This window comes from Camelus ferus, chromosome 20 (assembly GCF_009834535.1).
Source record: "Camelus ferus isolate YT-003-E chromosome 20, BCGSAC_Cfer_1.0, whole genome shotgun sequence".
In the NCBI taxonomy this organism is placed as follows: Eukaryota; Metazoa; Chordata; class Mammalia; order Artiodactyla; family Camelidae; genus Camelus; species Camelus ferus.
Window position 1 is genome coordinate 2,092,393 of NC_045715.1, and position 27,239 is coordinate 2,119,631.

At 52.7% G+C, this 27,239-nt stretch overlaps 1 protein-coding gene across 3 annotated transcripts in view; it reads right to left on the bottom strand.

The window, feature by feature from the left end:
* Positions 1 to 23,307: 23,307 nt before the first annotated feature.
* Positions 23,308 to 27,239, bottom strand: part of MYLK4 (myosin light chain kinase family member 4) — a 70,884-nt gene continuing 66,952 nt past the window's right edge. For 2 of the 3 annotated variants that reach the window (XM_032462387.1, XM_032462390.1), the window contains one exon: positions 23,308 to 27,195. In XM_032462387.1, the coding sequence (XP_032318278.1) occupies positions 27,129 to 27,195 (67 nt within the window). In that variant the 3' untranslated portion in view covers positions 23,308 to 27,128. The remainder of the gene's footprint in view (positions 27,196 to 27,239) is intronic. The other variant, XM_014551377.2, reaches the window with a different exon arrangement.

Here is a 27,239-nt window from a genome sequence, read left to right on the forward strand (position 1 = left end):
AGATTATCTCTCTTCCTGGCGGTGAACTGCCAAGCCAAGGAGCCCACAGCAGAAGGAAAAGGGAACCATTTCAGACCGTGCAGGTGTGTTTCTGTTTCATCCTTTTAGCAGGAAAGTCCACACAAGAACAAAACAAAATACAAATAAAAACACAACCTCAAGCGCTGTGTGTTGACATCCACCCCGACCCGCACCCCCTTGCTGTGTCTTGGCTGCATCCTGGGCCTCTAACTGCGATTTTCTTTCCTCCCCTGTTAGATTCCTGCTCTTTTGAAGTTAGGAAACGTCCGTGGTTTCTTTCAAGCGTTTGGGGCAAGTTTTTTCTTTAAGAGTCAGAGCAGGAAGAGGCGTCCAGCTTACCTTGCTCCCTTCCTGAAGTCCAAACAAGCGCCCAGAAAGCCGCGTCACACCCCTCCGTTCAGCGGGGCTCAGTACCCGGACAGGAGGTTTCAGAGCCGTTTCGCTTTTGTGAAGACCTTTGGAACTGGTTTGAAAAGCTTCCAAAGACTTGGAGAGACAGCTTGGACCGCTGGAGGCTAAACCTGGTGTGGTTATTTCCCTCCTGAGGCAATGGTTCAGAAAAACCCTCCCTTTCCTCAGAGGACTCCATCCCCACTGGCCACCCACATTGGGGATCCACATTGACTGGCGGCTGGGATTTCCCATATCTTGTCCTAATTCCATTTCTCTGTTGCATGGAGAAGGCCACCAGGTGTGCCTGCCGCTCCCCTGGTCCTAACAGAGAATCAGACCCTGAGATCTGCAAGTGATGGAAATGAACAATTTTGAATGAATTTACATGCCCTTATCAAATAGTACCTCTTTAAGACCCTTTTACCAAAACAAAACCAAAACAAACACCATGACACTTAATCCCTACATATTTCAACATGTATCTCTAAAGAGCAGGGATGTTTCTCCAATTAATATATTACAAATACCAATACTATATGTGGCAAATGTAGCAATGATTCCTTAGCATCACCTGAAACTCACTTCATATTCAAATTTCTATTATTGTCCTAAAAATATGTTTTATAACTGTTTCTTTGAAACCAGGATCCAGTAAGTTTCATGCAATAAATTTGCTTATTATGGCTCTTAAAAAAAAGACTCACAGAACATTAAGTTTCTCACTATGCCAAAAAAAAAAAAAAAGAAAAGAAATTCCGACCCAAACTCCCCATTTCATCTCATTTTCTCAAAAAAGGTGTGGAGCTCCCCGTCTTAAAAGATGGTTACAGGGAGGGCTGGGCACAAATCAGCTCAGTTCTCAACCGTAGCGGTCACCTCTTGGTCAATAATCTGTGTCCTGCTTTCCAGATTACTCTCCTTTTAATAAAGCAAAGCAGAAATGCCAAGCTCTGTGTGTGCTAAGGCCCTGGCAGCAGGAAGCAGGCAGTGTCCAACCTCCTCACTTGACGTGGAAAACTCCGTAGACAGTACCTGGCATCATCTTGGCCACTTGACAGACAGAGTGGGTGTGTGGGCGTCCTTAATGCCACAGCCGCTGAGGCTACAATTAACTTTGAGTGGTCACATCTCTGAATAGAAGCAGTGACTCCCAGAGGCCTGCGATGGTGGCTGTGTTGGGTGTCGGCCACCAGGGTAACAAGCTAGTTGTCACCGAGGCAGACAGTGGACGTAGTCACCCATCACCCCCGCTGCTCCATGGAAGCCACGGCTCATCAGAGGAGCCGGCGGGGCTCCAGCCGCAGAAGGAGCCCAGCCCTCCAATGTGGGCTGGATTTTTTTTTAAGTTCCATGATCAAACCCGGGATTTGTAGCCATATTTCATTGTCGGAGTTAGAAATAAAAGCTAGTCCTCCCAAATCACGACATCCAATTCTCTCTGTTAGAACGTGGTTGCTTGCTACTTTTGGGTGAATTCCAGTGACACCATAAATATTGAGCTTCTTTGGTAAAGGAGAGACTACTCGTGAGTGAGCCGTGAAGGCAGCTCTGCTTAACTAGAAAACGTTACAAAGGAAAAGATTCAGTAAATGGGCTTTTATAGTCTACGGGGTTTTTTGGTAAGATTTAATAATGGTAAATATATCTATTCCCCCCAAATTAATTTATATGCTAAATTTAGTTCAAATAAAAATCTTAACAGAACTTATTTAAAAAAAACCAAAAAGATAGCTTCTGCTTATCCTTTTAAGCAGCACATTTTTATTTTGAATCATATCCATTTTGGTTACTTTTTTCCCCCAAAACATATTACGAACTTCTCAGCCACCTTGATAACTGATTTTTAAAAAGTTACAGTAACACACACATCACACAGTTTATGGTTCTCATCAGTTCTCAGCGTGCTGCTCGGTGGTGTTAAATGCATTCACCTGGTGGGACCGTCACCACCACCCACAGGATCCGGTGATTTTCAACATGAATGAACTTTCTTTGACGCTCAGTGTCGCCTTTAAGCCCAGTGCTGCACTGTGTTGTGACATCACTCGCAGGGGGCAGAGAATGATCCGTGCTGCTTATCCCTGTCCATGGGACCTCTCGGGCTGCTAAGGTTGGGGCGTGAGATGTGTCTCTATGGCCCCTCTTCCAGCAGAGGGTCTAACAACCATTTTTTGCCTGCTTTCAGGACGCTTGCCTGTGACACTGCGCCTCCCCGGGCTTTCCGGCGAGTAAGGCTCAGACGCCCTCCGGAGGGGCCTCACGGTGCGCGTCTCCAGGCTTTGGAAGATTCTCAACTTTGCCCTGGATTGTAGTGACTGACATGAGTCTGACCTGTAAATGAAAGAAGACTCTTCCTCTTGGGAATCTTGGTGGCCTGAGCTTCCCTCAACATCAAAAGGCAAAACACAGAATAACATCCGGAGGCCTCGTCCCCACGGTGACAGCAGAGGAGAAAACTCAATTATGGAGACAGAAGAATCTAACCCAAACCCCCTTTTCGGCTACTGTCACTTCCTGCCCTAGACTTGGAAGGCAGGTTCTTTCTCTGTTTGCCCTCAATTTGGCTCGACCATATCACTTTTACTCACGGCATTATTTCTCCTGAATACAGCCGGCAGAGAAATAAACTCGGAATCTGAAGGTCGAGGGCGACCGTGAAGAGGGGAGGCGGGTGGGGAGGCCACGCCTTCGAGGATGGTCTCCTTTCTGCCCAGTGTCTGCCGGCGGGTGAGCGAGGGTTTGCTGGAGGCACCTGCTCTGGGTACTTTATTTGGGGCTTTTAGCTAAGTCAGGGGTTCTCAGCTGGGGGTGGTTTCATCCCCGTGGGGCACTGGGCGAGGTCTGGAGTCTGTTTGCTTTGCACAGCTGGGGAGCGCTGGAGTCAGCAGAGTCCGGGGGGCCCTCAAACACCCCCCAGCACACAGGGACCCCCAGCTTGGACGATCCAGTCCCAGGGTCAACAGTGCTGGGCTGGGAAACCCAGAACTGGGCGGTCCAGAGGCCACGGAAGAGATGGATGCCGCAGGGAGGGGACAGAGAGGGATGCAGTGACCACAAGAGGGTCACCATTTATGAAATGTTAGTGGGTGCAGACTTCCTGAAAACGGACTTTTGAAGCTAGAGGACTATTGCTTTTTGGAGTTTGACCCTGTAAAATGTGAAGGGTCCCGTCACACAGTTAAGGCTGCAAGGTCGGGCTGCCCTGAGCATTCCGAGAACTGTTGTGATCGTGTAAACGGCAGCAATGAAGTGTCTACATGGAGTGAGAGCGCACACCTGAGATCTACAGACATACAGACACAGATGGGTAATGACTCTATACGCGCTACGGGTTCTGCTTCTCTGGGGAACCCTATCGTGACCCCAACTAGTTGAGAAGAAAAACAATTGAAGACAGTTTAAATTCTCAACAGTAGGAGCCAATATATTCATATGATGGAATACAAAATATTCATTAAAATGAACAATTAAACTTATCTTTCCACCTGAGCAGCTCTTGAAAATAAAATGTCGAATATACAGAACAGTCCTAAACACCATACACAACAGGATTTAAATGTACGTACATAAATTTTAAAAATCTAAAGCAATGCCTTTATTATGGAAAATAGAAGTGTAATAAAAATACAAAAACACGGACTGGAAGGGCACACATCAAACTGATTGGCGTCGTGGCCTCTGAGGAGGGAGGGGGTGTGGGGAGGCAGGAGGCCAAGGAAGAGCACGGAGGAGACTTCCATTTCCTCAGTGACACTGGTTGTTTTATGACGAGTGCCCGAGGCACGTGCGACACGTCACTGCCCTTGCTCTTCGCAGGTGCAGGGCCAGCGGGTTGGATTGTGGCCCCTGCCAGTTGCGTCCACAAGGAGCCCGAGAATGTGACGTGATCCGGAAAGAGAGCCTTTGCTGGTGTGGTGCAGGATTCGAGATGAGGCCACCTGGATTAGGATGGGCCCTAAATCCAAGGGCAAGTCCCGCTTCGCACCACGGACTTCAATTCTGCTTCCCAAATCCCGGGGCTGTTATCCCAACATGTGCAAACACCCTGGAGAGAGAATGAAGGCAGCGCCCACAAACGCGACCGTGAGGCCTTGTCCTTCGGCAGGTGGTCCCCGAGGGGGTTTGTTCACAGGGGATCAGAAATGGAAATGGAGAGGAGAACTTTCTGCGTTAAGTCCGCTTACCTTTTGTTTTCTTGATGTTCCCCTAAAATATGGTATGTGGGATGTTCAATGTTAAAGAGTTGTAGGTTTTTAAATTATTTTTATAGTTGTAAAAAAATTAAGTGAACGCCGAGTGTTCTCTGTGCGTTATTGATGTTCCTGAAGGTTCTTTCCTACAGATGGGAGACATAGTTTTTTGCGCTTCGGTCGCTTGCTCTGGTTTTGGCATCAGAATACGGTCTTAAGGCCGTTTAGCCCGCACTCGGGCCCTCTCCTCCGCCGTGGCAGTGGTGGAGGCCACGTGCTCCATGACAGAGCCGCAGAGGAAGGGCCCGGACCCCTGGTCACCTCTGGGAGGGCCCCACCCCCACCCTGAGAGACGGGCGACCTGCCCTCGGACAACAGAGGTGAACTTCTGCTGTGATAGGAGACCTACCTGAGGGCTCCTCTCTTTCTGCAGCACAGCCCCTGTTTCCTGACTGATACAAGCCGCCTCGACGACCTCTGTGAACAGGTCCCACCGACGTAACCCTCCATCAAGGAAGCTGGCGCAGGCAGCTCCCCTCAGGACCACAGCAGCACTCGTAAGCACGCGGTCAAGTTGGTTTACTGTCTCTTTCCTCGGATTTCACAAATCGCTGCCAAACAGTTTACCTCTCTCCTCTGACTCAGCACGTTGTTGTTTGAACACCTTTGGCACAATAATGAAAACAAAGGTGCTTTCAGAGTTGGCACTGGACACCAGGGCCTGGGCTCTGAGGCCCAGCCAGCACAGCTCTGCCGGGTCACATGCTCCTCCAAAAGGCGGGTGGGCCAGCCCTGCACTGGTGCTGGCGTGTCGGTGCGTGTGTGTGTGTGTGTGTGTGCGCGCGCGCATGTGTGTGTGTGTATCTTTGCTGAGTCTAAGGCTTCCCAGCCCAACACTGAGGTTTTCTGTAGACTTCTCGCATGCAAACAGCTCACACATGATGCATATGTGACTCAAGGAAGCAGCGTAGTGATGCCAGCAGGGGTTGACGTTCGAGGGACCTGGGTTCAAAGCCTGGCCCTCACCAGCAGTGTGTGCTTGTGTCGGCTTGATCTCCTCTTGCGGAAAGTGGGCAGTGGTATCATCCCGCGGAGTTCATCCTGAGTATTGAAGGTGCTCAGCGGAGCACCTGGTTGGTCTTGAGCTCTGACTGGAGTTGACTAGCCACATAGGAGTCCCCAGAGGTCTGCTAGCCCACAGGTCAAGGAAGATGAAGATGAAGGTGGCGACCACATCCTTGAAGTCCTGCCCCCTCGAGGCAGGTGTCATTTCCTCCCTTGGAAGCCGACACCCTGGGAAGGGCCAAGGGTGGACCCAGCCTCGGAGGAGGAGGAGGAGGAGGAGTGGACACCAGGGGCCGGGTGAGGAAACCCCACAGCCAGGAGGGCCCTTCCCTTCCCGGGAATTCCAGGCTCAACCCTCAGGCAAATCTGAAGACCAGAAAGACACCTGCCTCAGCTCAACTAGGTGTGTTGTGACCAATTTTCAAGCAGCAAAAACCTGTGTGTTGGCAATCTTGTCCTGAAGTTGATGCCGAAGAGAGACATCGTGAGGGCTGTTCGTTCCAGTGTTTCCGGTTATCCCCGTATGATGGTGTTCCAGAGGACTTTTCCGAGTTTATTTAACAAAAGCAATCAAGTCATTTTCCTAAGAAAAATCAATGAAAATAAGGAGGAAGCACCCGAGTTCTGAGTCAGAGGCCTGGCTCCAAATCCCAACCCTGCCACCGCCAGCTGTGGCCCTGGGGGAGTCCTGTCAACTCTGAGGACCTCAGTTTCCGCACCTGCAGGGTGGAGCTGTCAGTACTCACCTCCTAGGATTATTTGAAGCTTAAAGTGCATAGCTTACAACCTGCAGAACAGCTGGAAGATGGCTTGGAACGTGATAAGGATTTTTTTAAATTTTAACACTCCAGAACAACTTGGGGAAAGTCATTTTTCTTGGGCAGTGTTGACTTTATTGGAGACTGAGCACCCCCAGGAAAACCGGAGAGGGGCAGTGCTCCGCCTCACCTCCCAAGGCCTCCGAGTCCCTGGCTTGGGGTGGGGGCTGGGGGAGAAGAGGAGGGGGAAAGTCAGAGCTGCTGAAGCCAGAGGGTAATGTCATCTCCTGTTCAGACTTCAGCTGTCACAGCCAAACGGACATTCAGCCCCAGAGAAGGTACCTGAAGCCACAGCAGCCGTGCAGCTCACCCCACCCACGCTTGCGACCCCACCCCGGCCCTGGCCGACCCTCCGCAGAGGTCCCCCCGGGAGCGCCAGCGGCTCAAGCCCACCTCCGTGTTAACTCGGTCCAGGCTCTTCCCTGCAGGGCCCGTGGTGGAGGGAAGACGCCAGAGGGAGGAGAGGACCCTCCTCCACCACGGCGTTTCTGTAGTTCCTCCTCTTCTCACCCCCTCCCCACCCCTTGCCATCCATCTCCTTCCAAAAGTTGGCAGGTTAGCTGGAGGCGAGTCCCCCGCCAGCTCCTCTGTCTTTTCCAACTTCAGGTTGGAATCCACAGCCGGCTCATCAATAACTTCGCCAGCAGATCCCTCCGCCCAGCCGCCTCTCCGCCAGATTCCGCCCGACTGCCCCGGGGGCTTCCAGCCCCACCATCGCCCATTTCCCTCCTCCCGGGGCCTCAGGCTGTCTCCCCCTGCTTTAACCCTACGCTCACTGTGTCACTGCTGCCACGGGCACTCCGTTGCTTTCCTGCGACATCAGCCACCCTTGGGGACCTCCCCAGGGCTTGCAGTTCTGTAGCAGAGAGGGATTTTCTACCGAAAGCAGATTAATGGTCTTGTTTTTTTAAAATGGCAACAAGCTAACAGAACCAGGTAGTCTAAAGGCGTGCAGCCCACGGCACTCACGTGGAGAGAAATGACTTTCCTGTGCTCAGTTTGCCCCCTTTCCTTAACCAAAGGTGCACAGGCTGTGGCCTCGGTGATGACACTTGAGTCCCTCCATGGCTCGTTGGAGGCCCCTGATGTGTGTCCCGCAGGGTCTCCCTCCCTCCTGCAAACAGGGAAGGACCACTGGTGAAGGATGAGCCACAGGAGACCCACCCTCTCGGGCCCGTGTCTTCACAGCAGCTCCAGGCCAGCCCTGCTCCCCTCTGGGGCCGCTGAGCTCTGGATGCCCCCTCCTCCCGGCTGGCAGGAAGGCTCGTGGGATAAAGGCAATGACACCCTTCTAAGTGGACTTGCACACGCACGTCTCGGGGTTTCCTTAGGAGCCAGCAAAGTGCAGCAAAGGGGCCTGGTGTCCAAGAGCCCAGGGAGGGGCCTCGGTCCAGCTCTCGGAGGTATCTCGTTGTCCATGTAACCTTGACCGGCCATCAGCTTCCCCCTCTGTAAAGTGGTGAAGACACGCCTGCTCAGCTAGATTGTTGGGAAAATCGCCTAAATCAAACAGGTAGATGCAGCGTGTTGGATGGACCAGGGGACTTGGCGCAGGTCAGCGTGTGCACGGGCTGCGAGGAGGCGGGCGCGGCTCCAGGGAGCAACATGGGAACGGCCAGCCCTCACCACCCACAGTTCCTCTTGGACTCGCACAGAGGTGTCATTTTCATCAAGCGTCTCTGTTTTTGTTATGATCCCACCGGCGTGCCCCCTGCTGGCTCGACCCCACTGATGTGACGTCCCAGAACCCCGATTTATCATTTCTGCAGCTGCCCTTAAAGTCTCCATCTGAACCTCCAGCCCAGTCAGAACGCTGTCCCCAGCGTCCCCAGCGCCTGCTCAGGAGCTCATTTGCATCAGTCCCCTGAACTGAGGTCCTGCGCCCCGCAGACTGAGCAGGGCCTGCGGGAGCCGGTCCCAGTGCTGGACTGAGAACAAGGGCCGAGCGGGCCCAGCAGGTCTGAGCTGGAATGTTTTGACTGCTCACGTCCCGAGCCGTCTCCCCTCCATCTTTCATGGGAGCAGATCCATGCACGTGCCCCGCTGGGGAGGCTGTTTTCCCGGCTCGCTGCGGACCCTCCCGCCCGGGCCCTTCTGTCAGCAGATTTCTTGCCAGGTGTCCACCTGCGAGCCTCCACCAGACCACCGTACGCTTCACTGGGGTTGCTTCCTTGCTCGGTTAATGCTTCTGCGAGCTTCCTCTGAAGCAGGTGGGGGTGGGGACTCTGCGGCGGGATGGCGCTTTATAAATCAAAAAATAATAATGGGGTGCAGGCTGAGCGCCCGAGGCTGGAGGGGCTTGGCGTCCGGCCGCGCGCCGGAGCCGCCGGGCGCCTAGTGAATGGCAACACTGCCCCCTGGTGGCCGCGCGCAGAGCCGGCCGCGCGCGGGGCCCCGGACCCACGGGCTTCCCGCTGAAGGCCCGCAGGAGCCCAGCAGAGCCGCTGGTGCCCCCAGGAAGCGTTCAGGCCGGGAAGACGCAGGGTAGAGAATCCCATCTTTTTAGACTTTGCCTTTTTTTTCGTCCCCAGATAATGAGCCGACTTTCTGAGTAGCTCCGAGCTCACTAAAGCAGCCCAGACTTCTCAGGGCAGTCTGTGATGTTGCTTTTCATGCACCAAATGTTCAGGACGTGGCCACGCCTGATAGTGAGGGTGACTGTTGACCAAAAACGCCTGTGAAACTCGAAAAGGAGTGCACGCCTGTGCTTCCTCTGCGTGAAGGAGAAATGCCAGGGCTTCTGTTTAATTATTCAGACTGGGAGCTCCATGTGTAAACGCAGGGCTGAGACTCTTTCTGAGCCAGGAAGCTGGCTCCCGCCCCCGGTCCGCACGCCCGTGAGCGTGGCACGCGTGACGCTGGGCGCACAAGCCAAGCCAAGTGAAGAAGCCGGCCGTTAACAGAGCATTTCATTACAGCTCCAGCCGCTCGCTGTAAATATCTCCAGTCTAGACTGAGGAAAAAGTTGTAGCCTGTTTGGAAAACGGGGCAGGAGTGTTGTCGTCCAAGAAGGCCTATTCCTTCTGGTATTTTCCACTCTCTCGGCTGTTTCTTCGTAGCTGGAAGAATCCCACTGTTTCCTGTTCTATCCCGTTATTGTGTGGGAAAGATTAATGAGACAGAGTTTTATGAAGCACTTGAGTTTCTTTCAAGGGAACAGCTTCACGATAGTTACTTTCAGTGAAGCATAAAAAACTAGACATATTTAGGGAGAATGCTCCCAAGTGCTCTAAACTTTGTGGATCAAATCTGCCCTAAAATAAACTGGTACAAATTCGAGGGAAGCACACGCGTGGCCTTGCGCATTTATTTCATGGGGCTCACACACCCGAGGAACGGGAACGTCGGTCCAGAGGAAGAGGCGTTCCCCAGAACGGCCGTAGTCACCACAGCTCCGGAAAGTAGAACCCAAACGCGCACAGAGAGGCAGGCGACGGCCCAGCCAGTGCGGCCCGAGCGCCGGCCCTGCTCAGGGCCCGGGGAGCTGACCAGGGCGCCACGGGGGCAGAGGACAGCGGCCCGCGCGGCCGCAGGGGCCGCGGCCCCGGGCGGGGCCGGCGCTCGGTGAGGCGGGCGACTGTCTCCTTCACGTTGAGAGCTCACCTTTCGCTGGTTTCAGAGCCGCTCTCTTCCTTTTTAAATTGTGGTAAAATACATCCACATAAAATTTACGATCGGAACCGTTTTTTAGTGCATGGTTGGCGGTGTTCACATTGTTACACACTCATCACCACCGTCCACCTCCAGAACTCTCCATCGGGAAAACCCGAAACTCTGTCCCCAGAAAACGCTAACCGCCCCCACCCCACGTTGGTCTCTGAGAATCTGACTGCTCCAGGGGCCTCGTACAAGTGAAGTCATTCAGTGTTTGTCCTTTGTGTCTGGCTTACTTCACTGAGCATGTTTTCCAGGTCCGTCCATGCTGTGGCCTGTGTCAGAACTTCCTTCCTGTGTAAGGCTGAGCAATGTTCCATTGTCTGGATGGACCACGTTGTGTTCATACGTCACCTGCTGATGGACAGTTGGGTGGCTGCCACTTTTTGGCTGCTGTGAACATGGCACCTTTTTCTGAGTCCTTGCTTTGAATTCTGTGGGTGTGTATTCAGAAGAATGGAATTGCTGGATCCCAAAGTACGTCTGTGTTTAATTTTTGAGGAACAACTGTGCTGTTTTCCGTATCAGCTGCAGGTTTGCGTCCCCACCGACAGTGCACAAGGCTCCAATTTCTCGCCAACCCTGGTTTCTGTTTCTTAGATGGGCTTGAGGTGACAGAGCTGCCTTCCTCTGATTGATGTGACGCTCGCGCCCCCTGCCTGGGAGTTCTGCGCGTGATTTCTTTTCATGGGATCTCAGACGAGAAAGTAATGTAGTAGTTGTAGTCAGTCAAGGTTTACTCAGCACAGAAGTGATGATTCTCCGTTTCTCTGCTCCACCTGCCCCCACTTTTCCAGCCCTCCCACCTAAAAGGACCTTGGGAGTGGGTGGAGAAGGGACATCCAGGACTGGGGGACCCTGGAGCCCCAGCGACCCAGTGCCTGGCTGGCATCCAGGGGGCAGCAGCAGCCAGGACAGACCGCCAGCCGCCCCACAAAGCCCCAGCACCCTAAACGCATCTGCCTTGAGGTCCAGGGCCCCGTGGAAGCCTGGCCAGGGGCAGTGCTGTTGTGGTTTCCAAAGGAGCCTGGGAATGAGGAGGGACCCAGACTATAGGGGAGCAAGACCCCAAGAGACGAAAATGACCCAACGGGAAGCCATGGTGGCCCTGACCAGGTCCGGAGTGAGGGGGACGGGAAGGCATCTAAGTAGAGCCTGTTCACGGCAGTGATCTGACCTTCCAGGCACGGTTTGTGCTCAAGTCGATGACCAGGGCGCAGTTGTTCTAAACTGGTCGTTGTTATCACTGGCTTTTGATGTACACTTGAAATGATTTTATTGTAGGCTGCAGAGAATGGTGGCCCCAGGCTTCTGCTGCGGTTGGAAAGTACACACACCTTCCCGTGGACGCTTGGTCCCTCCGCCTGTTCTGGGGTTTGAATATTTAAAACAAGATAAAAATAATGTGAAGAGGTCATCTCTCTTCTCAGTTCCCAGCATTCATCTTACTTCCTCAGTTCCCTCCTGAAAAGTGCACACTAGCTCTTTACTTAGTGAAGAGCTGCAAAGGTAAATAAACCTCAATTATGGGCCCATTTCAGAGGGCGGTAAGTGGGGGCACTGGGGGGCCGAGGAGCCCAGTCACAGGAGCTGTCCTCTTGGGGACAGAATGGAATTCCAAGTGTGGTCAGAGTCTCCCCACCTGAACCCGTGAGTGGACTTGGTAAGATGCCCCTGAGTAATCAACCGAGCCGTGTTTCTCCGTGAAAACCCCACGCTGCTGTCTCTCCTCCCGTCAGTCACTCCCCAGGCTCCGTGGCCCTGCAGCGTCCGCAGCGAGTGACCCCCGCCCTTGCTACCTGTGCCCAGGCTGTGCCCTGGAGGGAGGGATGGGGCTGGCTGGGGGCGGGGCCGGGCAGCAGGTGTGACGGGCCCCCAGCCCAGTCGCAGGTGCCCACCCGTGGGAGGCCAGTGCCAGCGGAGGGAGGACACGCAGCCCTCGAGAGCGTGCAGATGGGAACCACTGCGGCCGGATGTTTCAAAAAAAAAAAAAAACGATGGATGGAGGATTCTTCGATTTGGGGTGGCGAGCAGGTGGCCTCTGAGGGAACTGAGACTTTAGGCAGTTTGAAAGTGAAGCCAAGGACAAAACACATCATCACAGACACAAAACCACGACGGAGAGCAGAGCCGTGTGAACCCTGCTTTCATCCAAAGACTTTCCTCCTCCGACCTGGTTAGAAATGCTCTCCAGGTATGAATTTAATTAATTCACTCCACAGGGCAAGTGACCGCAGAGAACCAGAGGGAAGCCCTGGAGCTCTTCCAACATGAGCCCTCCTCCCACGACTTCAGCACACACAGGCGCAGGCACCCACGCAGGGCACACCCGTGTACACGTGTGTACACACACACACACATCCAGACACATGCACCCACTCACACGTGCATGCACACGCACACACTAATCACCACTGTGTGAATGAATCTCTGTCTTCCCTTCCAGTAACAGATCAGCTTCCTTTTTGCCTGTTGAAAACCGTCTCCTCTTTTCCTGAGATTAGCTATTTCCCAGGGCCCTTCTACACTTCTAAAAATAAATATACTAGTGTATTTTATTTTAGAGAATCTCATTTTTTTTTAATACAGAGGAACAGATGAGGTCACAGAAAACAGAAGCAGGGGAGAGAACAGAGAATCAAAAAATATAGAAAACTCTGGAACGCCGACTCCAACACTCCTAACTGCCTTTTCTAAGACATTTGCAGTGTTCTCCAACCTCTGGCTTCCATCTGTGTTTCCCAGGAAGCCGGAGCTCCAGGTCCTTTTACTCCTGAGGGTGAAACCACACGCCCTCCACCCCCCACACTCACCCGAAGTCCAGGGTCATGAGCCCCTTTCTTAGCACCTCGCTGGCGGGGGCCTTGGGTACTTCCTCCCCCGGGGCGCTGAGCCCCCACTCCACCAGGGTGGGAGGTGTTCGGGGTGTCAGCAAAAGGGGAAGGGAGACTTGAGAGCCTGGGGTCTTGGCCACCTGCCCCCCAGAGCACGGGGGAGACAAAACGAAGACCTGCTTCCTGCAGCCTCCAAATGGGCCAAGTCGCGGAGGCGAAGGCTCGCTAGCTCAGCAGTAACTCCAGCTCTGGCCAGTCGAGTGTGTGGGGAAGCCGCTTATGGAGTCTGGGGGAGACGGTCAGGGACCCAGTGGCGTGAAAGAACGCAGCACGTGGCAACGTCGAAGAGCTGACTGCTGATGTCAGGACACGACACAATACTAAGGTCAAAGTGTGCCAGCAGCCCGTGAGAGTGTCGCGTGACCCACGCACCCGCAAGCCCCTCCCCGGGCAGGTGCTCCCCGCACCGCAAGCACGGGGCCTGGCGGGGACCCCGCTCCCGGCAGCCTCATCCCAGTCCTGCCGGAAGCAGCTCCGACCAGTCATCGGCCATGAGGAGCCTCAGGTCCTCACCGGGAGGTCAGTGGCCGTAACGGCTACCTGGGTCAGTGCTTCCCCGAAGAGCGCTTTGGCATCTTGTCTACCAGCAGTATATCCGGGCAGTAAACACACAGAAAGCTGCTCGACATCGTTACTCATCAGAGAGATGCAGCCGGAGGCCGCACGGAGACAGCACCGCTCTCTGCAAGTAAACAGGCTTGACTCGACCCTCGTTCCCAGGGCGGGAGCGCTGGGACTGCCTCCTGCTTGGCGGGGCGCGCAGGGTGCGACCACCTTGGAAACCCACGTGGCTGTGTGGGAAGCTTGTCCTCGCCGCGGCCCAGCCATCCCACGCCTGGGTCTCTGCCCAAGAGAAACAAGTCGTACGTCCTCAAAGACAAACGCGGGCTCACGGCAGCGTTGTTCACACAGCCGGGACCTAGAAACAGCTCAGACGCCCTGGAGCTGCTGAGTGCGTGAGCAGAGCCTGGCGTTCCTGCCACGGAGAACTGCTGAGCAGCGGGAAGGGGCAAAGCCTGCACGCAAGCGGCAACGTGAACGAGACACTGCTGCGTGGAGGAAGCTGACTTTCTTCTCACAAAAACTACGTATTGCTCCGTCCTACTTACAGGGAAGCCCAGAAAAGGCAAGACTATAGTGACACCAATTAATCGATTTAGCTGGGGGCTGGGACCCGGGGAGGGGCTCGGCTGTAAAGACGCACAGGGACGTTCTCGGGGGATGGAAATCTCTCGGATTGTGATGGAGGCAACAGCTGGGTATAAAGTCACCAATGCTCATCACGCCATGTTGCGCGGTGTGTGAGGTGTGGTGTGTGCATCTTAAATATTATTATATGTAAATGATGCCTCAAGAAAGCTAGGAAAATCTAAATCCCCCACGAGACATCCATTTCAATACTGCCGTGGGGGCATCTCCCTCAGGGCAGACCTGTCTGCTGGCTCCCACTCACAGGGCAGGTGAGAAGTTTAGGGACCAGCGTCGGCCCAGCCCCCTCCCCTCCGTGCTTTCTAAGGGGACAGCCGTTTTCCTTTGGAACAGAGGCTGGTGGCAGAGCAAGGGGGGCCCGCATGGGACTGGGGAGCCTTGCAAGGAGAGATGGTGGAGGTGGAGCAAAGGGGACAGATCCTGATGAGGCAGAATCCCGGAGGAGGTCTGGAACCCAGTGTGGAAAGGCGGTGGGGAAACCGCTTGCAGGAAGGAGCATCCATGCTCCCTTTGCATTAAAAATGAAGACAAGGCCTCCGGTTCATCCCAGTGGCCAGGTGGATCGTTGATTCAAAAAAATCACCTTCTCTTCCACTTGGTCGCATGGTGAGAGCTAGTCCAAGTGACCCAGGCAGGCAGCGGCTTTGTCGGGCGTAGACCCAGCCCCCAGGACGTTGGGATGGTGTCTGTTCCAGTTTGAGTGATTTCAAAAGCAGCCCTGAGACCGGAGTTTGGCCGCAGGTAGTTGATGGGGAACGCCAGCCCGGACGGAGTGCGGGAAGGAGAGAGGAAGACCGCAGGGCAGAGGATCCATGGAGATCCTGTTACTGGGCCCCGGGCTGCGCTCCGCTGGGGGCTCCCAGCCCTGACCATGGAGGGGCCTCAGCCTCCTCTCCAGGCCGTGAGGCTGGGCGTCTCTGATCCGACTACTGTGGGTTGAGGGTCCCCAGGGGTTTTGCTCCAGGTCTGTGGGTACCTGGATGAAGCCACTTTCTGTGGCTCAGGGAAGAGGCCCTGCCTCTGGAAAGCCAGCCCAGGCACATTTGCGAGGGCTGGGACCTGCCACCGCAGGCTGCTCCCAGATCAGACGTCGGGGCGTGGCCCCAGCAGCAGGTGTGCGCTCAGAAGAGAGGAGGACACCAGTGAGCATCCTTCTGGCCAAAGAGACGCAGACCCAGCACCCTCAGGGGAGGCCAGCCGGGCGGGGCAGGCAGGTCATGGTGCAGGGTACACTTTGGGCGCCCGTCCGTACTGCCTGAGGCAGGAAGGCAAACTGGAGGGCTTCCCACGTCACCGTTGGCTCTCCGATCCTGTGTCCCTGTCACGGGGCGAGTCTCCCTGACTCTGGAAGCTTCAGAGGTGCGAGATTGTTACTGCGTCTGTCATCCTGAAACTCAGACTGAACCGCTGCACAGACAGACGTGTGGGGGGGGGTTCAGTGGTCTCACTTCGCTGGCGTCCAGTTCCTCCGAGGCAAGCCGGGGGCACACTTCCTGCCCTGAGCCCCACACCTGCACGAAGGCCCCTCGCGTAAGTGGAACACGAGGGGCGCTGGGGGTAATCTGATACCCCAGCCCCGCTCCCGGCCTGGGCGGTAGGGTAGTGCACTTGCGTAACAGGAGCCTCGGGCGGCCAGGCACTTGCCGAAGGCCTGGGGGCTTATCTGCAGCCTGTTCGACTTTTCTTTGGAGACAGGGGAGGGTCAGCAGGTCTCTGCCATTTTTGAGATACCAGTGAGTGTGCCCAGCCCGCTCTGCGGATGCCACTCCGCCTGAAGCTCTGAGGAAGTGTCTCTGATTCCCCAAGAAGCTCACATCCTGAAAGAAAACTCTCAGCCTCCCAGAGGAAGAGAGCCGAGACCCCGAAGCCGCTCCCAGGGGGGAGACCAGAGGCAAGAGGGGGGAGACCAGATAAGCTCTTAATAGCGAAAGCCTTTCGTTAACCACGGTGTTTCTCTGTGTCGCGACTTTCCAGGGCCCGGCTGAACACTTTGGGTGACGGCGAGGCCAGCCTATCCCCAGAGTGTACTTGACGCACAATGAAAAAAATTAAAAACCTGCGCTAATTTAAACAGTTCCAGAATGGCTGGCAGATACGAACGAAGCTTTAGACCAGAAGTAAGAGTAAAAATGTAATGGGGCACTTTCTTTTTAAATGAGCAAATCGACCCTAAAACAGAGGTAATACATACGAGCGTGTAACCAGCCAAGCTCAGAGACACGTTTCCAGCGAACAATTGTCTGGAAAACACTGACCCAGCCGAGGAGAGGGCTGAGGTATCAGGTGTCTCTCCCAGGAGCAGCCTTGACCTCCACTCAGGTCGGCGGTCCTTCAGGGCAGGGGACACAAGGCCGTGCCTCGGAGACCCTGCCTGTGAGTGCGTGTGTGTGTCAAACAGCTTCCCATCCTGAACCCAGCTGCACCCTGACGTTTGCCATGTGAATATGTGAGTGTTGGGCTTAACCTTTGTTAGCGGTTTTCCTGAGGGTGAAGCCTTGTGTGTGTGTGTGTGTGTGTGTGTGTGAATTCACACAGGATAGAAAACAATGCCAGTGAACACAGGCGTGGGGAGCTTATGATGCCACAAGGGCCAGGAGGCTCCGGCTGCCCCTTTGACCACGGCGGCTGCTGCTGCAATCGTGTGTTAAAGGAGCTTCTCCTCCGCAGCCCTGAAGGAGGCGATGCCTTTTTCACGATGGAGAGAATTGCCAAGTGTCTCGAGGCGGCCCTTTCACCGTCCTCTCCCCGCCCGCAGTGACTTGGTGCCCGTGCTCAGCAGGTCAGCTCTCGTCCGCGAGCAAGTCCCGGCTATAAACAGCCACTGGAGGCGGTAGAGTGGTTGACTGTTTGTGTTTTGGGTTAGAAAGACCTTAGGATGATTCCCCACCCGTCCAGTCTCAGAGTGAATGGCCTTCAGCCAGCCACCCAGCTAGAGAAGATTCTGTTTCCTTATATGGAAAGTTGGGATTACAGCAGGATCCCACACTTCACACAGATTACTACGCAGATTAAATCAGAGAAGGACGGAAAACCTCTCAGCACCACGTCAGGCACAAAGTAGCTGCTTAATTAACGATACTGACATGGCCGTGCTGCGCCAGCTGACTTCATGGACATAAGCAGCGGTGCTTAGATACCTCCTTGATTTGCTTCTGTCTCGGGGCCAGTCTGCCTCTTTGGGCAGCACATTAGAACCTCGTTTTTAACAGGTACATGAGAGCATAAACTCAGTAGCTCTAACATTCCATGACTTTTATCCAAGGAAGTAGAGACACGAAGGAGTTAACCCAGTTCCGCCTGCAAGGTTGCCCATTTGAGGGGATCCCATCTGCAGTGCTGTTAGGAGACTGCTGGGTGCTTCATTCTATGATGCAACCTGGACCGTTTCCCACTTGTATCACAGACTTCCTTGGGGTTACAGCTGAAGCAGTGCTTAGGGAAATAATTCACACTAAATGCCTATATAAGAAAAGAAGAAATATTTCAAATCAATGGCCTAAGTTTCCTCCTCAAGAAATTTTTTAAAAAGAGCAGACTGAACCCAAAGTAAGGAGAAGGAAGGAAATAATAAAGATAAGAACAGAAATCAATTAAATAGAAAAAGGGAAAATTAATAGGAGGACAAATGGGGGGAAGGCAGGTTCTTTGAGAAGATTAATAAAATTGATAAACTTCAAATCAGATTGATCAGAGAAAAAGAGACAAGATACAAATCAGGAATGAGAGAACGGGAATCATCACAGATTCTAAATATATTAGAAGGATTATAGGGAAATATGAACAACTTCATGCCAATAAACTTAGAAAATAGACAACTTCTTTGAAAGACACTAACTACCAACATTCACTGAAAAAGAAATAAATACTCTGAATACCCCTATATTTGAATAATTTGATTTTGAAGAAATTGAATGAAATTTGAAGTTATAAACCTTCCCATAAAGAAAACTCCAGGCAAGATAGCTTCCTGGTAAATTCCACCAGGCATCTAAGAAAGAAATAACATAAATTCTTGCAGAAAATTGAAAGGAGGAAATATCACCAAGCTTATTCTATGAGGCTAGCATTTCCATGAAAGCAAAAGACGTTACAACAAGACTACAGGAGTGCACCTCTACGAGCATAGATGTAAACACTCTGAGTAAGCTTTTATCAGACTGATTCCCGGAATATATATAAGCATGATAAATCATGACCACGTTGGGCTTGTCACAGGAATGCATGGTCAGTTTAATATTTGCAAGCTAATGTAATTCACATATTAATAATTTAAAAACTGAATAATCTAGAAAATGAAAGCCGTGTTGTCATATAAATACACTTTCTAAAAGTATTTTTTAAAGAAAATCCAGTGTCCATGTCCATTTCTGATAAAAAAAAAAACTCTCAGAAAACTAGGAATAGGAGGAAAGGCCCTTGACCCAATGAAGGGAACCTATGAAGAACCTACAGTTAACGTTATACTTAATGCTGAAGCGTTGAGTCCTTTTTCCCAAAGGTCACGAGCAGGACAAGACTGCCTGCTCTCACCGTGTCTTTCAATGTTGTATTTACTGCCAGTGCAATAAGATAGGAAAAGAAATAAAAGGCATCCAGACTGGAAAGGGAAAAAGTAAAATTGTCTTTATTTGCAAACAACATAATCATCTATGCAGAAAATTCAATGGACTTCACAAAAACCTATGAGAATTACTGAGTCCAGTGAGGCTGCAGGATTTAAGATCAATATGAAAAAATAAGTTTTGTGTTTTTAATAGCAATAAAGAATCAGAAACTACAACAACTTCAAAAATAAATTTACCATAGCATCAAGGAACATGAAATGCTTGGTGATAAAATTGGACAGAGTGAGAGACCTGAGTACTGAAAACTACGAAACACTGATGAGAGTAATTAAAGACGCTTTAATTAAAAATATAAGCACCATGTGTTTCTGTGTCAGAAGACTCAGTGCAGTTAAAGATGACTCCTCTTCAGATTAATTTGTAGGTTCAGTGCAATCCCAGTCAAACACCAAGCAGACGTTCTCTGTAGAAATTAACAAACTCATTCAAAAATTCACATGTGGATGTGAAGAATATAGACTAGCCGAAACAATTTGAAAAACAAAAAAGGTAGACTTAAAGTCAGGAAGTTCACTGCCATATATGCCCCTCTAAGCCTAATTTTTATCCCCCAGCTGCCTCTGTAATGTCACCACATAATAACTACTTATAACTAATAAAATGGCTATTAGGTTACCATGCAATAGAAACTCCTACATAAAAGCGAAACAGTAAACACTGTTTACTGCTTACTGTGAGAAAATGGGAACCTTACTCTGCCAAAAAGGGCCAGATCTCCTCCCATCCTGTACTTCAAAGGGCATTATTTTGAAATTACAAGTCCCAGTAGATTGTCACAACAGGAACCCTCATTATCTGATTTGTTCCTTTTTATGTTATTAGCAACGTCCCAGTGTGGTGGAGGGCCTTAGCCACACAGTCTACCTTTTAAGAAACAGCTGGATGGTAGCCAAGGTTTGTAAGACAGCACGCCCTGGATTCAAAGAACACTGAGTAAGGCAGAAGCACAGTGAAAACGACTGTGGGAAAACTGACCAAACCTGCGGCGTCTGACTTGCAAGGAGTCAGCGGGAGGCAGGCTTCGCAGAGCAGCAAAAACCATGTTTCACCTTGGAAAGCTGTGAGCTACTGCACCCGAGAAAACCTGCTAAGTTAATTATGGAATGATAAGGTTTGGGACCAACAGGAAGATTTGCAGTGAAAGAAGTTTTTAAAAACTATTTTAAAAGCATTTATAAAGGCAGACCTGTACATTGTCTTCGGAAACCTTAGGAAAACTTCATAATGTTTTGGAATATGAAGTTCAGTTTTATTAAACATATGGGCAAGTTTGAAATTATTCAGAATATAAAAATTAATCTGAAAATAATTAAAATTCAGAAAAACCTCAGGTGTGTGTCCAAGTTCTGGACAACAGTAATATTGTATAAAAATTGCTAAGGAAATTTACAGAGAACAGGTGTGTGAAGTAATTGAGGGGAGAAAAAGTTCAGACATTAATTAGCAAGAATTATGAATATCCTTATTGGGTTGTTTTCTCTCAAGTTGACGTATTTTTAAGCATATGTATAGAGGAAATTTTTTTTAAATTATGAGTACATATGGAAAATAAAATCTTACTTATTTTTAATATTCTGTACTTTTGCCATCAATCATTTAATGAGACATGGAAGGAAAACAAAAAAGGGTCTAAACCAAGAGAAAAATATGATTCTAAATATTTTCGGAAATTAATTCAGTAAGTCTTGCTAGTCGTGTTGAAATATTCTCATTCCCAATCCAGCAAAACAAGGATTCATGCATCAAAGGTTAGCTCTGTGAAACTTGGAGAGAAAAGGATCCTTATGCCCAGAATAAGACCACTGCCCTCGCACTCGAGGGGCGCAGCAGGAGGGAGGAAGCCAGCCCACGAGAGCAGAAGGCGGGAAAGTGCTGCGACAACGGCTGCGAGAAGAGGGAGGCGTGACAAGGACGTGGCCTTGGGCTGGGAAGGAGGTGGGGCTGGGGTGTTTATCAGGTAGAAAGATGAGTGGAAAACATTTCAGACAGAGAGATGGAGTCCCGGCTCGGAGGACACCGGGCAGTCCCCTCCTCCCAGGAGCGGGACTCGAAAGGACCCAGAGCAGAGGCTGGCGATCTTCTCGCTTCTCAGCTGACGTGCGCATCTCCCCCTGCCGCCGGTGGCCGGGGGAGAGACACACCGCGAGCAAAAGCGCTGGCGGCGGAACCCGGTGAAGGAGGAGAAGGTCCATCAGTAATTCTGCTGGCAATACGAGCTCACTTCTCACTGGATTCTGAAGCCTCTGGGGAACGGTGCAGTAAAGTGACGACACAGTCCCCTACCCCGGAATATTTAAATTAAAGAAAAAAGACGGAGGTGTATAAGGCTTTAGAAACATAAACAAGCCCATGGTGCCAACGCCTTCGGAAATGGTAGAAGCCACCGTCACCAAAACCAAGCTGGGAAAAGCTCTGGAGACAGGCTGCGGGAGGAAGCTGCAAAGACTGGGGATCAGTGATCGCGAAAGCTTGAAGGGCCTCGAAGGGCGTTTCACGAAATCCTAAAGACCTTTCACGAGGTTGCGTGGAGGGCTAGAAGGAAAGCGAAGAAAACGTTACTTGAAACTGGTAGAGAACAGCCTTTGCCCGCTGGTGGCAGACAGTTCAGCAGCACGGCGACCTGCGTGACGGGGGGCGGCCGACTTAGCGGAAGAGCTGTGCGGTCCGGCCGAGGCGGTTTCCTGGCCCTGCCCAAAGCAGCCTCCTGCTTCCTTCCTGCTGCTTGTGATAAAATGGAAGGAGGGAGCTCATCTAAAGGAAGGGCTTTTAAACAGAAAGGAATGTGAAAATTCAGCCTCCCCCACAACCAAACACACTGCGATTAAGACATGGCTTCCAGGCAAAGGTCAGATCCAGGCCCTCTGAGGACACCATGGCCGAGCCAGGAAGCCGAGGGGCTAAAGAGTGGACTGCCGAGAAATGTCGCACAGACATTTCTCCTCTTAAGTGAAGAGTAAGAATGTAATATAGTATTAGAATAATAGTAACGGAGTAGTTCCTACAGGACAGTGTAAGAACGCAGCGAGCTCGGGAGCCCACGGGTTTGGGCGTGGACCGAGGGTCTGAGAACTCGGCGGGGGGGGGGGGGGGTGTTCAGACACTTATGCAGGATGCTGTCACCTGACCCAACTCAACAGTCACCCGGACCTTGCGATTAGAATCTCGTCACACCTGTCCTGAGTGGCCCGTTCCTACAAGGCGCTGTCATAGACACGCAGTGCTCTGTGTAAGCGTGGCCGTCCCGCCACTGTCGCTTGTAGCTGTGGCAGCGTTGAGCCTGAACCTTGTTTTTGTTGTACCGAATACTGCCGGGCAGCCAGGTCCTGGGGAGGAGACTGCTGCCTTCACTCACCCCGCCTGCTGGATGCTGGTGATAGTCCTGGGGCCCTAACAGGTGTGATGACCCAGTCTGCTCAGGTCTGTCTGAGAACGAGGCTGCCAGGCAGTGAGAATCTCCACGCATCCATGTGGCTGCCCGACTGGCGCACGCAGCCTCAGAGTGACGGGCACCCCGGGAAACACCGCATCGTGGTACCCAGAGGGCTGGCCTCTGGAGGAAGCCAGGAAGGCAGTGCCCTTGGCAGGGCAGCAGGTGTCAGTGTACACTGGGCTGCCAGGTGATGTCCGGCAGGAAGAGGCCTCTCTCCTGGCATGCTAGTTCTTAAGCTTGTGTCCGAATTATTTTGGAAGTCTCTAGAAATAACTGGGTGAGTTTTGAGGGGGCTGAGCTCTGCAGTTGAGGCCACAAGCCAGCTAAGCAAAATTAACGAGATATCGCAGAGGGCCCATGAGGTTTCCCCGCCAGGGGGAGGAAGTCAGGACACCTCCCCTGGACATCCAGGTGGGAAGGACTGAGGCTTGCAACGGAGACGAAACTCATCAGGACTGTCTCAGCCACGTGCGGGTGGGGGGACCCATCCCTGCTGGGCTAAAACGGGGGTGCTGGAGTGGACCCGACGTCATCCTCAGACACACGGCTCGCAGCTGATCCGCCACAGCCGTGTGCCGCCAGGACGCCGGCCCAGAAGCCAATGTGCCGGCCCAGAGCTGGGCGGCTGTTTCACCCTACCTCTTTGGAGACAGACACCTTTCTGGGTCTGAGGAATATCCACGCGGGCACATTAAAGGGTTGGACTGCTGCTAACTGACTGCCTCAACAACCCGTCAAACGCTATTCTGATTAAAGATGCCCTATCTTTCTATCTTTCTGTCTTTCTGTCTATCTGTCTTTCTGTCTGTCTGTCTGTCTGTCTATCTATCTTTCTGTCTGTCTATCTATCCCAGTCATATTTTTGTGCTAATAGGGGAAAACCCTGACCCTTGTGCTGGTGCACTGTAACCACTGTGTTTGAACGGGGAAACTGTTTTCCCCACAGGGCTGGCCGGTGTCCCTGGGGACAGTCCTGGGGCCCCTGCGAGTGTGACGTCGCTCTTTGAAGGCAGCCTGGGTCCTCGATATCACAGGACTTAACATGCCAGCCTCGTCACTGAGGAGAGTGTATCGCATTTGCTAAGTCCACCTCACAGAATAAATTAGCTCATGAACCAAAAGGTCAATAAGGCGCACGTTTATTCTTCGATACAATACACATTTATGACTGTTACACGTCTTTATAAGGCAAAGAAACACGGCTGAATGGAACGGTGTTCAGGAACAGAAAGTACACGACACGCGCAATCGCCCCGTTATGCCGCCAGTTTCATTTCTTAGCTACACTGATACCCTCATCAGGAGGGCTCCCGGGCATCTGCCAGCGGGGACGACCACGGACATGCAGACCTCAGCGCAGGCACAGCCGGGCCTAGAATGTTCTCTGCTCTTTCCAGCGGGCAGCAGGGGTGGGGGTACAAGCCTTCATGGAAGGTGAAACTGCCCATATGAAGACCACTATGGAAAGCATACCTGGCTGATTCAGAGCTAGAAGTACACAGACCTTCTCATGTGGGAAATGGGAGTCATTCCTGCAACGCAAGGGAGTGAGCCTGGAACAGGAATTCAACATCCAGTAAGTCCAGCATCCAGTTTCCTTTAGGACGGAACGCAACTTGCCTTTTGGAAATACATTTTTCATCTCAGAGAGGTTTTAGGGGAGCATGATGGATAAGAAAATGGACTTTGGCTTTAACTTAAAAAGAGAAAGAAGTGAAAAATTTATAAAGACAGAGCAAAAGCAAAGTGGGGGCATCGTGGCTGTCCTGTACCCACGGCGGAACCACCGGGGCAGTGCTGAGATGCGCCCACCGCCCTTGCCCCCGAGGTGCCCGCCCGCCCCCTCCTAACACGTTCCCAAGTCAGTTTTCCAAACAAAGCCCTGAAACAGGCCCGAAGTCCACGCCAAACAAGCAGGTGTCTGACAGCGGCACCCGCGCCCAGAGCCTGGGGTGGGGGTGGTGGGAGCAGAAAGACAAAAACAAATAAAGGGATGGCCTTGCTCATTTCTCTAACATGAAATCTGAATTTTGATTCTAAAAAAAGAAAAGAAAAATCCGCTACCCAGACTTCCACACCAACGTTGAAAATGTCGGTGCTCCCACGCCTTCAGGACCCGGAGCGTCGCAGTCTGCCGTGACCGCGCAGCCCGCGGACTGACGTTTTCACAGAAAGAGAGCAAAATGATGTCAAGTCAGACAAAAGGCAGGCCTGGGGTGCTCGGCCGACGTGCGTCAGCCCGCGTGAGTTCGGGTGAGGATCTCTCCCAGAGGTTTTCACGTCACAGGCTGGCCGGGAGCCCTGACTTTCACACAATAGATTCGGGTACCTGCTGGTGTCTGACAAATGACGAATGCAGACCTGCTTTTTCCTAATAGTCTGTGATGTTTGTTTCTCTCCAGGCCACGTCGGTGCCTAGTTTCCTCCTTTTACGGGAGAAACGGCAGCAGCCTCACCGGGGTGAGCAGAGCCATCACGTCCAGTAAGAGGGAGGAGACTGTAATACAGCCATTCAGACCCTGGTGATTTCTTGGAAAAACTGATCACAGTGGCCCAGTCCAGCCAGACTCCGCGTCTTGGGGTCCACGCACGCGGCTGGTTTGATTCCTCGGATGCACAAAGCCCCGTTCCCATCGGGTCAGCCACACCGGGCGTAGAGGGAGGGGACAGGGCGAGCAGGAGACCAGTTCCCAGAACTCCAGGCTGTGATGACTGACTCTGCGATGTGCACACTGTCCTCAGCCCCCGTACAAAAGGCACCCCTGCTGGCCTGGGGCTGCCCCCCAGCCAAGTGTGGAAGTTTAACTGCAAATTCAAGTGTAGATCCATTTTCAAAGTAGAGTCTCCTTTCTAAACTCCCTAAAAAATAAAAAATCACACCCACTAACTGTGGGGTCACCAGTGGATTACTTTGGCAAAGAGACCGTGCGTTCATCTGGCCAGAGCTCTCTTCCACGTGCGGGGCCCGGGCAATGAGCCCCCGCGAGGTCAGAGCGCGGCCAGGTGAGTCTGTGCGCCCTGCTGACAGCCCCCTGCTCTGGCCGGAGGGGCGTCCACACCACGCCCTCCACGAGGGTTTCAGATCAGGACCCCCTAGTCCTGGTCAGCATTCGACTGGACGCCAGCTCTCTGCGGGCTGAGTATTAACCTTGCCCTGGCTTGGATTTTCCCAGACTCAATGAAGTACCATCAGTAAAGATAGTGCAGTAACTAACACTTCAGTCAGGGCTTGTGTGTGTGTGCGTGTGTTTTAAGGAAACTAAATTTAACATTTAAACATAGTCTCATAACAGGAACGGAGAGACCAACCTGGGATAAACGCATAGGCCCAGGGGGAAAAGAGATGCATCAAGATGTAGGCGCAGAGGCCGGAGAGGGGCACCTCCACCGCCTGCACGCCCACCAGGTTGGCACGTGGCCTGAACGCATTGCACGTCGTCTTCTGCCTCTGCTCCCCCGGGACCCGAAACACGAGGGAAAGGACGCTGCACGTGTGCTTATCCGTGGGCACAGGATGAGGACTCACTCGGTGGACACAGAAACGATGCAGAGAAGCCAGCACACGTCAAAGCCGCCCCCGCCCCGCTGCTGTAGGAATAAGCTGTTCTTGTTTTGTTTTGCCGCTCTCGGGACAGCTGGAGCCTGGAACGATTTAAGCTAAAAATAAGGACACTATTGTAGCTGATCTCAGCACAGCAGGTATCTGCGAGTGGGAGGGCGAGGGAGGTGCGCGAGCTGCGCGGCGGGCGTGGCGCCGGGCCGGTCACGGGAGGGCGCGCGCTCTGCCTGGCCCCTGCGTCAAGAAGCAGCCACGCGCATCTCGCCCTCGGGGCCCCGTGCCTCTCCCACCGGGTCCCGCAGAGCTCGCGTCCCTGGTGAAGAATCTGGGATGGAACGGCCCCCGAGCTCAGGAGCAAGAGGGCGCTCCCAGCTGGAAATCACGGTCGGGTCCCGGAGCGAGTGGAGGTGCCGCTTGCCTTCAGAGACGCCGCGTGGCGAGGCTAGTGGTCTTTGCCCACGTCCAGGGGCACCCAAGCTCCTTCAACAGGAAGCCCCGCACTGCCCCCCCCCCAGAACCCACCAGACCCACCGATCCCCGTGTCCACGGCATAAAGGGAGGCTCTGGTGTCTGTCAGCATTACTCCAAAGGCCCTGACTCAGGGACTGGCCGGAAGCAGACACCGCCCGCACCTGCCTCGTAAAGCCAGTGAGTTTCATGCAGAGGAGGGTTCAGGCGGAAGAGAGCAGGGCGCCAGGTGAAAGCATGTGTCCTGTGTTTGAAAGTAAATCGGCTGCTTGGAAGAGGCCGCTGCTCTTGGAGGAGATTTCAGAATAAATGGAAGATAGGACGTCTGATGCCTCTCACCTCAGAATTCAAAGAGAGCTTATGTTCCGAAAAGCAAATGATTTATCAGTGGGATTCACCTGATTTCACACCGAATCAAAATAATAACGTCTGAGAAACTATGTGGTCAGTGGGGCACCAGACTCAGTTTTTTCTGACGACCGGCATCCTCTGCCCCTTCGCAAGGCGATCCCCACTCTAAATGCATCCAATGTGTTTTAAAATCTCAACTAATCCCCGGGGTGCTTGCCCCAGGGCTCTGGGAGAGAGCAGAGCCAAGGCCCCCGGCCCACGACTGAGATCAAGAATTTCCCAGCTCAGGAGGGCCGGGAAACACCTCCTCGGGGGGCACCACATGCTGGGTGGGTCGTGAGGAAGGGGTGCGGCCTGCTGCGTCCCAAGACCGGCCGCACTGGGGTCCCCTGTGTGCCCAGAGCTGGGGGTGGCGGCTTCTGCTCCCCAGAGCCACCAGTCCTCACAGGGGTCAGGGCATCAGAACCGCTGATGTTGCCAAAAATCTTCTCAAAGCAGCAGCCACCGCAGCCGTTTTCCTGCGAAGCAAACAAAATACGACCCTTGTTAATTCAGCAGGGCT